Genomic DNA, 13,594 nt, shown 5'->3' with positions numbered 1-13,594 from the left:
CACCCTCATCTTTAGAATGCCTAGACTCTATCCAGGCTGAAACACACACACACAGCCATATTTACAATTTTGCCTACCTTTAACAACATATCAAATTATTTCAGATTTGCATAAAATTCTCCAAACACAACAGTAACCGTTGAGCCGTAAACAACCCAAACCAGTTGTGGTTCAGATAGGGACAGGGAGAAACCTTCACACCACCCAGCCCTCCAGTGGCCCCGGAGGTCGCTCGCCACGTTTGTTTTTGGGCAGATAGAGATGTTTGTTCTCAAATCAGTAACGACAGCAGGTAGGATAACCATCAACCACTTTACTCCAGGCTTACAGACTGAGGCACGGATAGGGGCCCGAACGCACACACACAGAAACGGGATCCAGGCAGGATGGGGGCAGGGTCCAGCTTAGTGCTTATTTCAGCAGCAGCACATTGGTGCAAAGAGGAATTAATTATCAAGAAAAAGATAGAGGAATGCCAAACTCAGCACTTTGGCTCTGCTGTTATTATTGCCAAATCGAGAGAAGAGAGGACTGGTAATAAAAGTAATGAAATTGAGAACATTTAAATGGGGTCTTGTCATTTGTGCTATAGCCATCTCTCTTTCCTCTTTGTTCCCTCCCTCTCTCCTCTGGTTTGAGACGAGAGCATATGAGCGCCATTCTGGGGAAGACCGGATTCTTGGAAAGTGTCATGACAACCCAGCCACGGGCCAAGACTGGAGACAGGAAAACACCACAGGCTGGGGCTGAAGACTGAGGCTGGAGAATGGAACTGGAGAAGAGGGCTGTATGACTGGAGTAGGGGGCTGTATGACTGGAGAAGGGGGCTGTATGACTGGAGTAGGGGGCTGTATGACTGGAGAAGGGGGCTGTATGACTGGAGAAGGGGGCTGTATGACTGGAGAAGGGGGCTGTATGACTGGAGAAGGGGGCTGTATGACTGGAGAAGGGGGCTGTATGACTGGAGAAGGGGGCTGTATGACTGGAGAAGGGGGCTGTATGACTGGAGAAGGGGGCTGTATGACTGGAGAAGGGGGCTGTATGACTGGAGAAGCAGGCTGTATGACTGGAAAAGCAGGTTGTATGACTGGAGTAGGGGGCTGTATGACTGGAGAAGGGGGCTGTATGACTGGAGAAGGGGGCTGTATGACTGGAGAAGGGGGCTGTATGACTGGAGTAGGGGGCTGTATGACTGGAGAAGGGGGCTGTATGACTGGAGAAGGGGGCTGTATGACTGGAGATTATTGAACCAGAAAAAAGAAAATGGAAAAAAAAAAAAAATTGCGAATGTGGTGTCTCGCTTCCTCTTCCGTCTCTGGTGTGCTCATGTTCCCTTTGGAAAGACAGTTGTTTACACTAACCCAGACCCGGCTATGTCTCTATGATGATAGGATCCCAGGGTCGGTCACATGGCAAGGGGATAAGGGAGTCCCAGGGCCCAATCCAATCACAACAAGCTAACCAGGTTACTGGGTTACCAGAATGGTTAACAGAATGGTGTGGGCGTACCTTAACAGAATGGTCTGGGTTGTCTCCAATGTATGCTTTGGCCACAAATATGAGTATAGGATGAGTCAACAACATTATTTGGGTATGAGTTAACAGAATATTTCACTGAACAGTTAGCATACTTTAAGAAGTGGCCATGAAGGAGATACATCTAAACAATCCTTAGGCCAGGTGGTTGTTTTAAAAGAAACTGTGCTCAGATAACTAACCTGAAAAAATAATGGAATCAACCATAAGGAAATAAAGGCTCCTCTACAACAGGAGAGTGTAGAGGCCTAGAGCTTTCTGCTTACATGGTGCCCAAATGGAGCCACAGAGAGACTCAAAGACAACATGGTCATGCAACATTTAAGTTCCAGATCATAAATCATGCACTTCTGTGAACTAAATACCTTTCATTCAATCAATGGACAACAAACTGGAGGAACTCTATCTTATCAACAGGACCTGAAGAACTGGAATATCCTATGTTTCTCAGAGTCGTGGCTTTATGGTAGAGTAGCCAGACTGAAGCCACTCTTCTGTAAAAGGCACATGACGGCCCGCTTGGAGTTTTCCAAAAGGCACCTAAAGGACTCTCAGACCATGAGAAACAAGATTCTCTGGTCTGATGAAACCAAGATGGAACTCTTTGGCCTGAATGGAAAGCGTCACATCTGGTGGAAACCTGGCACCATCCCTACGGTGAAGCATGGTGGTGGCAGAATCATGCTGTGGGGCTGTTTTTCAGCATCAGGGACAAGTCAGGATCGAGGGAAAGGGGTGTGAATACTTACGAAAATTAGACGTTTCGTAATTTATTTATTCCATTTATTTATTTATTTATTTATTCTCTGTTTTCACTTTGTCTTTATGTGCATTGTGTGTAGATGGGCGAGGAAAAACAAAAACAATTTCATCCATTTTTGAATAAGACTGTAACCTTACAAAATGTGGAAAAAGTGAAGGGATCTGAATACTTTCTGAAGACACTATCTACCTCAATTTCCTTGTACCCCTGAACATGGTACGTCCTCTATATAGCCAAGTTATCATTACTCATTGTGTATGTAATTACTTTTATTATCACGCGCTGTTACTTTTCTATTACTTCTTTATTTTTCCTTCTCTCTGCATTGCTGGGAAAGGCCAGTAAATAAACTTTTCACTATTTGTAAACACCACATGTAGACTAAGCATGTGATGGATAAAAGGCTTTCATTTGACAATGCCTGAAATGTCAAAGCAGGCCCCTGAAGAACTGAAGAAGATTTTGCTGAAGAACTGAAGCAGAGAAGTGAGGTTGTGTGTTCTCAATACACACATGCTCAATGTCACCGTCTTAGTCACAGGCAGAGACATTTAAACCCATGAACGCGTACGCCAATTCTCATCCTCTCATGCACATGTGAGTAGTAACCCTAAACCTAGGCGAACTCTGCTAGCCAAACCGACCTTCGCTTGAACAATGAGAAAACAGCAGTAATAGAAATCTGTCATTCATTTTGACATAGTCAAATAAAAATGTGCCTGAAAACAAGTCATCTCGTTGAATGACAACAAAGACTTTATAGAAGAATGCCTACTGTTGACCAATCACCGATGAAGGGGTGTAGACTTCAGATCCGAACTTCAGCTTGCACAAAAATGTTGTGCCCGAACAGTCAAAAAAAAAAAAATGTAATTAAAAAATTACCCAAGTCCAAACCTAACAAAAAAAAAGTCACATAATGTCATCATAATATAAGCACAAACTCTTCTGAACTATTAAGTATGCGTACGCCTTAAGGGGTGACTGTTGTTTTTTTACCTGCTAATGAGGCTAGTCCCCCCCCCCCCACACCACCTTCCTCCATCTTTCTCTCTGGAGTAATTTACCCCGTGCTGTGCCCATGACATAGTGCCCAACGTTCAGCTCAATGCTGCTGATAAATAAAGGTGATTTATAGGCGATATGAAGTCGATGTGAAGGCCTGAATTGGGATGAAATACAAACTGATGACACTACTGCTTGTGCGCTCATTATTGCCGTATAAATGCTTAAGACATGGTTTACTAGGAGGCACACACACGTGCACACAGCAAAAGCATGAAGTCAACTACTTTCAGATAACTGCAACATGATGTCATAATCCACTCCACAGCTCATAATTAGGGCCAGGAGTTTGGGGGCACTTTGAGGCACTGTGCTTTTACAGGCTTTCCAGCATTGTCCACTAGTGTTGCTGCAGGTAGGAATTCCTGGGAAATGTTATGTAATTGACACAAGTGGCCTCCAATCAATCAATCAATGGCTGTGTGTGTGTGGGGGGGGGGGGGGGGCAGAGTAACAGCTGACAGCTGATCCTATTGCACTGATGAATGCAGGTATATTAGGGCTCTAGTAGAGGGACTCAAACCTGGGTCCAGCGACTGCCACTGGATTTCTCGCTCTCAAGCAAGTGAAATAGATAAGATACATTTATTTTTTACAGTAAGCACTACACTCAAAATGCCAAAGGATAGAGACATTTCAAATGTCATATTATGGCTATATATATATATATATATATGTATATATTATGGCTATATATATGTGTTGTAACAATGTACAAATAGTTACTGAGTCTGTACATAGTCAATGCCATATAGCATTTTTGTTTTGTCATAATTTGGTTGGGTCTAATTGTGTTTCTGTCCTGGGGCTCGCGCTCTCTCCATTTCTTCTACCCATTCTCTCCTTATACTGCATCCCCCATCCCTCCCCCTGGTCTATTCTTCAAACTCAGCATTGATGTACAGGGGGGTGATTAATGTCTTTGAGAAACAGATAAATAAATCAAGAGACCAGGGGGCTGGTAGTTGGCCTTAGGGGAGTAAATATGGAGCATTTTATAGCTGTTCACCGGGGAGAGGGGGCTCATTCAACTAGATTAGCTTTTACACACAACAACCTCTGCCTTCTCGCTCTGTTCATGTACTGTCTTTCATCAACACCCCAATAGTACACACACACTTTGGACAAATCCTCCAGCGGTTGACAGTCCCCTCCCTCCCATGTCACCCTGCTTTTAAGCCGTTCCTCCTGTGGCAGCCTATCCCCTGGGAGAAGATTGCATCTTTTATTTATCACTTTATTTTACCTTCAAAAATTCTGGGGCAAAAATTGCAATCAGCACAACAGGCCCTCCTCCTGCTGAGGGTTCACCTGTCATCCTCCCTCTCACTGCTAGCATATAGAATGAGACAGACAACACACAAACTCCTCTTTCCATCCATCTCCCCTCTTTTACACACACACACACACACACACCTCACCAAATCTGAACCAACACTCATTTGCTAACATGGCAGGCAGCACACAAATAAGCACTAATGCTAAGGAATCTGGTAAACAGCTAGGAGCTGGTGGAGGGATACTGTTGTGCACAACATATGATCCAAGACCCAAAGAGCTGGAGAAATACAGATCCTTCTGAAGGGAGAGAACCAGGGGAGGAGGGACGGGGAAAGATCCTGCATATGTAATCAAGTTTGCAGATTGCATTAGAATTCAGATGAACTGGGGAGGGTAATGAAATTAAAATGCTGAAACGTTTCCAAGGTTGGGAGGCAGAGTGACAGCTGAGCCTATTGCACTGATGAATGCAGGAATATTATGGCTCTGGTAAAGTGAGGCAGGAGGGTTGAGGCCACAGCAGGCTAAATGCCTATATGTATTTTGACTCGATATCCTACAAATAATGCATTATGGAATAGGACGCATAACTGTGCGATATTGGCAATGGCATAGCCTACACTAGCTCGTGCCATCTCATAGCCTTACTCATTTTCTCGTGCTTGGAAAAAAAAATCTCCCACGAAAGCTGAAAAGCAGTAGGAAAAAAAAGCTTACATCTCACAAAATGTGTTTGGCAAACAAAATAGAAGCGTTGTGGCTTTAAATCGCTGTCCCTCCCAACCATTCTACATATATACAATTTATCCAGTGGTGAAAAGATATAGGGGCTTTTGTTTGGTTACCCATTGGAGGTGGACAGAAAGCTGAAAAGACAAACAATCACGAAAATATGAACAAAGTGCTATGCGTTCAAATGGGAACGGCTCAGGGCAATTTTATATGCGCACTGGGCAAAAACAAAGGGACAACTGTTCGTTACTCTGCCCCCTTCACTGGAAATGACAGAATAGCATGGGATGAATGCGGGTAGATAATGTCAATTCTCTCCTCCACATGACAGATATACCAACGTGGGTTAGCGAACTGTTATTCCCCGGCAAGCATCATATTTCCCAGTAGCCTAGCGATAGATACTCACCGACTTGCAGTACGTTGTCCACCCAGCCGCCCTCCAGCAGAGTGACACCCCGTAGGAAAGGCAGCTGAGTCTCTTCATGATTTTCCCCGCTAGTTCCACTCTCTTCTCCTCCGGCGTTGAAGGAAGAATACATGCAGATCTCCTTTTCGCTCCTCGGAAAGGACCAGTATACGATCCTTCTCTGGACGGGTTCTGGAATACGTTCGAACCGTTCCTCCACCCGTTGGAAGGGCCACTTCTCCGCGACTCTCCGCGCCGCTATGTCTAGCAGCGATTCGGGGTTGTGTGTTTTTCCCGATCCCCCTGGAGCGGACCCCGGACCGCCACACAGTACTCCTCCAGCCCGCTGTCCCTGTCTGCATGCCGGGTTGTAGCCGGGCCTGCAGCAGAGCCGCTTGGCCGGGGGCTGCTGGACTCGCTCCGCCATGATTGCACCGCTGTAACTTGCAGCACAGTCTCCCCGATCATATAAACGGGATACGGAAGAGAAAAGGGCACTCCAGCCGATTGTTTGCCGTACATGGAGAGACGACCCTTATTTGGAATAGTAGGCGGTTTCTTTTGGGTTCGGCGAAGTCCTTTGTGTTGTCAAATTAACCAAGATGGGTGGGATCCTTGGTCATCCTGGGCCGATTCCAGCGCACAAGTGTCGGTAAAAAAAGGAGCTATAGGCGGAATTCCCAAACGTCGGCAAATCCTTTGTGAAGCCATTCCGGAGCGAGAAGGCGGGGCCCCAGTGTGTGGTGGTGGGGGGATACTAAAAGACGAAAATACTCTGAAGTTTGTTAGTGTTTGAGTTTAAAGGGCGGTCTTATAGTTTCCCACAGGGGTTAAAGGGGCAAGAGTTGAAGCCGCATTTTTGGTATTGAAGAAGACATCTACAACCTTAGGCTCTCTCCTCTCAATAACATCACGAGTGACTGGGTTGTTTTCTTAGCAAGTTCAGAGGGCTCAACTGTCAGTGAGGGAGAGGGATATGGACGGCTCGTCCATTCTCTAACCTTATTCAATTTTCTTTTACCAGGCAAGTCAGTTATGAACAAATTCTTATTTTCAATAACGGCCTAGGAACAGTGGTTTAACTGCCTGTGCCGGGGCAGAACGACAGATTTGTACCTTGTCGGCTCAGGGGTTTGAATTTACAACCTTCCGGTTACTAGTCCAACGCACTAGGCTACCCTGCCGCCCCACAATGGCCTCTCTCTCTTTCTGTCGAATGAACAAAAGTAAATACCAAGAATACATTCCAACATTGCATTCTGGCTCAAGGACTCAAATGCACACGCACACACGTTTGACAAAAGTGCCTTCATTTTATTTCCTGTGTTGTAAGTTAACTGGGGTACCTTTTTATGAATGCCCATATTTATAAAGGGTTTATGAATAGATTAACGTTATAACTAGCCTATAGGCCTAGACTTTGGTATAGGCTGATAGAATAACATGCTATGTTGAAACAATAGGTTGGTTTAGAAATGGAACAATAAATACTGATATTTATCCAGTTCATAGCAGCCTTTTCATCCATCTCAGAGCTCAAGCACCAACATGACTGAGTAAAAAAAACGTTATATTACCGATTAAATAAGGAATATTCTGTTAACAACTTACCAATACATATAATTTGTAAAGTCAATTAAGCTTAGGCCCAGAAAAGTTCACATTCCAAGTGGGCAAATCATAAAATTATCTAGTACAAACCTACGGTCTCTTGCATGCTGTGATTTTTATTTTATTTTCTATTTTACAAATTTGACATCACAAAAATACATGGAAACTCATGGACTCATTCACTGAACAGGAAAGAAAAACCTTGCCGTCTAATAATGAGCATTATTAATCCCAACTAAAAGCAAACTCTCTGCTTGGTATGTGCATTTGCCTGTCTGGTTGTCCTGCATGCGTTTCAGGCGAACACCCTCTCCTCCCCTGTGTGGAGAAGCCTTTGACCTGCAGGTGTGACCAACCCCGATTTGGTTTCAATACTTCCACACAGGAAGTTCAGACAGCCTGATGCTCCTTTGTTGTGAAGTTCAACTTTTTTATTTTCTCATTAAATATCAGAAAACTGGTGACCAAAACTTTTGGCCATTGATTCAAATGACATTTAACACTGCCTTCTACGGTTTAAACTCAAATAAACAAACACTGATGCAGATAAAGTTACATAGGCCTGCGTTTTGAGCACTTTCCAACATTGGCCTATCCCAAACAATTGTCAAAACAGCATGGTCTCAAGATGGTTGCCTTCAAAGAAGCACACTTGTAACCAGTGTTGGGGAGTAATGAACTACATGTAGTCCACCAGTAAGTTAACTACATTTTGCAGCAGCTTGGTGGTAGTTTAACTAATTTCAAATCTAGGTAGTGTTTTCAGTAGTTAAATGTTTTTGCCATTTAAAGGTGTAGCTAACTACTGGAACTGCACTACTTTTTTTCAAAAATAAAATATGGGGGAAGTAGGCAATCATTTCCTTTTGCATCACATTTGCCTAATTCTAATTCTCATTGGAAATTTAGTTGTGTTTAATAGGCTAATTTACACATTATGTTAACATATGACCGCAAAATGATTTGTTCTTGCAATTTGTAGTCATTGACATTTCAGATTTACGCATGATAATTTTTCAGAAAGTCATTTGGAGGTAGTGAACTTCTTTTTCAAAGTAACTTTACCTAAGTAAATTATATTTACCTTAAGGGTAGCTTAAATAAAAGTTGTTCCTTTTAATGTTGAAATAAACATGTCTCCAACCCCCTGATCACACAATCACAAACTGAAATATATGTGCGTCAGGGGAGGATGACTCATAATAATGCCTGGAATGGCGAGAATGAAATAGCATCGAACACATGGAAGCCATGTGTTTGGTGTATTAGTTACCATTCCACTGATTCCACTCCAGCCATTACCACGAGCCCGTTCTCCCAAGTTAAGGTGCCACCAACCTCCTGTGGTGTGTGTACATTGTATAATCAATTAGTGAGAGAGAGCCTCAAATATCACATAAAATTTGTATATCCACTCTATTGTTGACAATAGAGCCTCCCACAATGCAGGCGATGACTGCAGCATGAAGTTGGTTAACAGCAAATGCAGAAACTTGCAGTAAATTGCAGCCAAAACTTCAAATCAAATCAAACTTTATTTGTCAGATGTGGGGTCAATATAATAGTACAAAACAAATGGGGGGGGGGGGGTTCAATGTAATATTCCGGTGGCCATTTGATTAGTTGTTCAGTAGTCTTATGGCTTGGGGGTAGAAGCTGTTAAGGAGTCTTTTGGTCCTTTACTTGGCGCTCCTGTACCGCTTGCCGTGCAGTTGCAGAGAAAACAATCTATGACTTGGGTGAGTGGAGTCTCGGACTATTTTATGGGCTTTCCTCTGACACCGCCTATTATATAGGTCTTGGACTGCAGGAAGCTTGGCCCCAGTGATGTATTGGGCCGTACGTACTACTCTCTGTAGCGCCTTGAGGTCAGATGCCGAGCAGTTGCCATACCAGGCAGTGATGCAACCATGCTCTTGATGGTGCAGCTGTAGGACATTTTGAGGATCTGAGGACCCATGCCTATTTCTTTTCAGTCTTCTGAGGGAGAAAAGGTTTTGTCATGCCCTCTTCACGACTGTCTTGGTGTGTTTGGACCATGATAGATCGTTGGTGATCTTCATGCAGTCGACATTTAGGTGCAAGTCAGACAATTGTTATTCCCACAATGCAACACACTTTGAAAGTCAGTGACTAACGATGGTCACCGACGTGACAAAAGTGATCCACTCTAGTCCGTGTTCAATAGCATCAAATCCATGATGTATTGTTGGTAAATGGTGACTGAATGAGCTACACATAATAATGAGTAGCGTGATTTGAGTAGTAGACGGCACAATATATATTTATATATATATATATATAAAAAAATAAGGATGCACACTCAGGGGCACACTCAGACATAATTTACAAACAAAGCATTTGTGTTTAGTGAATCTGCCAGATCAGAGGCAGCAGGGATGACCAGGGATGTTCTCTTGATAAGTGTAAGAATTTGACAATTTTCCTGTCCTGCTAAGCATTTGTAATGTAACGAGTACTTTTTGGTGTCAGTGAAAATGTATGGAGTAAAAAGTAGATTATTTTCTTTAGGAATGCAGTGGAGTAAAAGTTGTCAAAAATAGTAAAGTACAGATACCCCCCAAAACTACTTAAGTAGTATTTTACAACTTTTTTTCTTAAGTACTTTACACAACTCTCAGTCAATCAGCATTCGCCTGTACTATCGGCTTCAACATCGAACAATACCAATTTTGGTACCTACAATACAATACACTTTGAAAGGTAGTGACCAACGACTGTCACCGACTTGACAAGTGATCAGCTCAAGACCATCAAATCCATGATGCATTGTGGGTAAATAGTGATTCACTGACTGATCTACAATGTCGAACAAGCCCACTTTTGGTCCAGTAGTGCAACACAATGAAAAGCGGCTTGACAAAAGAGATCTGCTCAAACGCACGCATGAACTTTCTTGAATTTGTCTAGAGTCTGAGGTCACTGGTATCCTTCTATCACAATAAAACTACAATTCCATACATGCCATGCTGGACACGTCATAACCACTAGCAAGAACCAACTTCCTGGTGGTAGGGTGCCGGATCAGCGTGGGATAAAAACAAAAATCTCTGTTAAGTGAATATGTTAACCTAATTATACCACTGTTATATAGCCTTGATTTAAATAGTTGTCGCTGTGTTTACTGCGAAACTAGATCAAAGTTGCTAGGGCGATGAGGCTGTTTTACAATGCAAATAAGCTAGCTAGCTACCTAACGTTAGCTTAATTGATTACAGACGCTAACTGAGTTTGTTATGTATCTAACGGTTAGTGGCTAAACTAATGTTAGTTGTAAAGAGGTAATCTGTCTTTTGCTTCTCCAGTACTAAAGTAATGTGTATATTCAGTGCGTTGTGCATAGGCTATTTCATGCCCATGGAATAACTCTTTTGGGCGTGGAACTATCTGTGGTTGAGACTTTAAAATTACAGAGGCAGTTTGACTGTTTTTCACTTGTATACCAGTACACGGTAGGTATATAATCTAGCATACAAGACATCCAATATAAACATAACATTGGTTAGATTTGAAATTAAAAGATGTCACCAGATTCTGAACTGTGTGGCTGTAGCAACAATGCCTAGGCTACTTCCATTAGACATTTTAAGTCATTTAGCAGAGGCTCTTATCCAGAGCAACTTACAATTAGTGCATTCATCTTAAGTTAGGTGAGACCACATCATTCGTATAAAGTACATTTCCCCTCAACAATTTATCAAAGTTGGTGCTAGTAGGAAAAGAGAAGTGTGTTTATTTATTTTTGGGGGGGGGGGGGAGTAGCAGCACCTGTTGGTGGTGAGTAAATTGTACCCAGTCAGCAGTTTAATGTTCAGCAGGGCAACAGTGTGTAGGCAGTGGCAATGTTTTGTTGCAAGCTTCTTATGTTTAAATAATAAACCTTCTCGTCGTTCCCATGTTCCAGGTTTGGGATTGGAATTGCTGTTGGCGATCAGGATGATTGACATGCGGGCGTGGGCGGAGTACCTGGTGGAATGGGCGGCCAAGGACCCGTACGGCTTTCTGACCACTGTCATCCTGGCACTTACACCCCTCTTCATCGCCAGCGCCCTGTTGTCGTGGAAACTGGCCAAGATGATTGAAGTGCGCGATCGCGAACAGAAGAAGAAGCAGAAACGTCAGGAGAATATCGCCAAGGCCAAGAGAACCAAGAAAGACTGAGCTGTGGAGGGAGAAAGAATAGCTACAGTACACAGCTATGCTCAACACTCTCTTCACTTGCAACACCGCTCCCCCTCGCCTCCTCAACCCAGTCCAGTGCAGGACCACAGACCATCACTCCTGTCCAGTGTAGGAAGGATTGTAGGCCCTACATGGTGGCCTTACAGAGCTGAGAGGGAACTCTATAGACAGAGGAGGCTCATTTGATTGGGCTATCAGTGTGTAAACTGGGATTCTGATTATGGTGGTGTTGCAGTACTTAGCATTCCATTTGTAACAACTCCATTCCAATGATTTCATAAACTTCTTTGATTATCTCCATTTTAAATGACTTGTTAAATTTCTGAATCACTTGCATGTTTTTATTAAATGAAGTTATAAATAAAATAGGCTTGTATTTCTTGTAAAACATAATTCCCCATAACCCTGCCTGTATGACGGTTGAGTTCCCGACCCGACTTGATGCGCAGGCATTGTACTGCATCAACCAATGGTTTTATGTCATCAACTGTTCAGTCGGGCATAGACTGCTATATCATAGCTGATAATTAGACACCTATCCAATCGTTTTGAGATCTGGCAGGAGTCTGGTATGGACTCGGGCAGGAACTTGACCAAGATGTGTTCCAGGCAGTTGTCATGCATGGGCTTCATGTAGTTAAAAGGTTTAGTGTCAGATGATGTGTATATCATACATATGTAAAGACATTATTTAAAAAAAGTGTCACACTGAAAATATGTATATGTATGCCATTTGGGCAAACACTTTATCCAAATCAACTTACAATAGTGTGTGCATACCTTTTTATATGGGTGGCCCCAGCGGGAATCAAACCCACCATTATGACATTGCAATCACCATGATCTACCAACTGAGAAACACTACCACCTACTTGCCAGCACTTACATCACATCCCAGTTTGCTCAAGCCTGGTAGTTTAATTTACAATCCACAAAAAAATCATCAAATATACCTTGATTACCTACAACACAACTCGTATACAAAGCCTTTATAGTTGGAGATCAGAAAATGTGTCTTCTACACCCCATGAATGCCACGCACTATATCAAGTATTCCCTGATTCAACACAAGGTTTTTCATGTAAGAGAGCTCCCATTAGTATACATCATGTCCGTTGTATTCATTACTGCAAACCGTAATAAAACGTGTTGCGGTTGGAAACCACTTACGTCAAACTTGTTTGAACTGACCGGTTTCCATTGCCAAGCATTTTGCTAAGGTGTGCACTAATGAAGACGATCCAGTCCAGCTTCCAGCCCCAAGTTCCCTATACTAAAGGAGAGGGATTATGAAGCTTCCTTCCTCTACCTTGCTGCTTTCAATTGACCAGTCTTTTCAGGTGGGTCACTGAACAATGGTGGCGAGGATGGAAGGAAACTTGTGAAGTTCTATTTCGTGTATATACTGTATTGTGTGTGTACCATAGTGTGCGTTAGGTACCAGTATCATGGCAAGGAAATAAGGATCCAAACATAAGCAGACATTTCTTAGTAAGGTAAACAGTTCACACAACAGCAGGTTTTTAAAAGACAGAGTTCAGACTGCTTCGGGTTTTACCCTGGAAAATCCAGTATCGCAATACTGTTGTTGTTTTTGTGTGTGTATATCTTGGCTGTGGGTGTCCAGGAGTCAGGCTGGAATATGTTAGCTGTTCTGACATGCTCCTCGCTGGTCACTGGCTGGCTGAAGCTGAAGACGGCGTGGCCCTCGGCTATGGTCTGAGTACGCCATGCCACCAGCCCCTCCTCGTACTCCTTAGGAAGCAGCTCTCTCTCTCCTCCACCTCCCTCGCCTTGCCTTCTGTGTGCTCCCTGTAGTTCTGGTTCCTCACCAGCTACTGTGAAGGGCGCGCGCGCACACACACATACACACACACACACACAGAGAGAGATTTAATATCAGAGGTAAAACCTTTTGAACACACTCTTTTTGAGGGGATAGTTAGGAGTCCTCTAACAACTCATTCGTAAGAGCTCAACCCTGAAAGTCACAT

At 43.2% G+C, this 13,594-nt stretch overlaps 2 protein-coding genes across 2 annotated transcripts in view; one reads left to right on the top strand and one right to left on the bottom strand.

Moving 5' to 3' along the window:
* Positions 1 to 6,419, bottom strand: part of LOC135538863 (zinc finger SWIM domain-containing protein 6-like) — a 28,225-nt gene extending 21,806 nt beyond the window's left edge. The window contains exon 1 of the mRNA XM_064964746.1: positions 5,787 to 6,419. Coding sequence (XP_064820818.1) covers positions 5,787 to 6,213 — 427 coding nt within the window. The 5' untranslated portion in view covers positions 6,214 to 6,419. The remainder of the gene's footprint in view (positions 1 to 5,786) is intronic.
* Positions 6,420 to 10,367: 3,948 nt separating this feature from the next.
* Positions 10,368 to 11,966, top strand: LOC135538862 (small integral membrane protein 15-like). Its single transcript, XM_064964745.1, has 2 exons — positions 10,368 to 10,470; positions 11,323 to 11,966. Exon 2 carries the CDS (start codon positions 11,355 to 11,357, stop codon positions 11,577 to 11,579), a length of 225 nt encoding a protein of 74 aa, XP_064820817.1. The 5' UTR covers positions 10,368 to 10,470; positions 11,323 to 11,354; the 3' UTR covers positions 11,580 to 11,966.
* The last annotated feature ends 1,628 nt before the right edge of the window (positions 11,967 to 13,594 follow it).

This window comes from Oncorhynchus masou, unplaced genomic scaffold (assembly GCF_036934945.1).
Source record: "Oncorhynchus masou masou isolate Uvic2021 unplaced genomic scaffold, UVic_Omas_1.1 unplaced_scaffold_13___fragment_2___debris, whole genome shotgun sequence".
NCBI lineage: Eukaryota > Metazoa > Chordata > Actinopteri > Salmoniformes > Salmonidae > Oncorhynchus > Oncorhynchus masou.
The sequence above is the reverse complement of the archived record's forward strand: the minus strand, read 5'-3'. Positions and strand labels throughout refer to the sequence as shown.

Excerpts from the sequence above, each read along its gene's own strand:
- LOC135538862 (XM_064964745.1), top strand. The coding sequence starts at position 11,355 with ATGATTGACATGCGGGCGTGGGCGGAGTACCTGGTGGAATGGGCGGCC.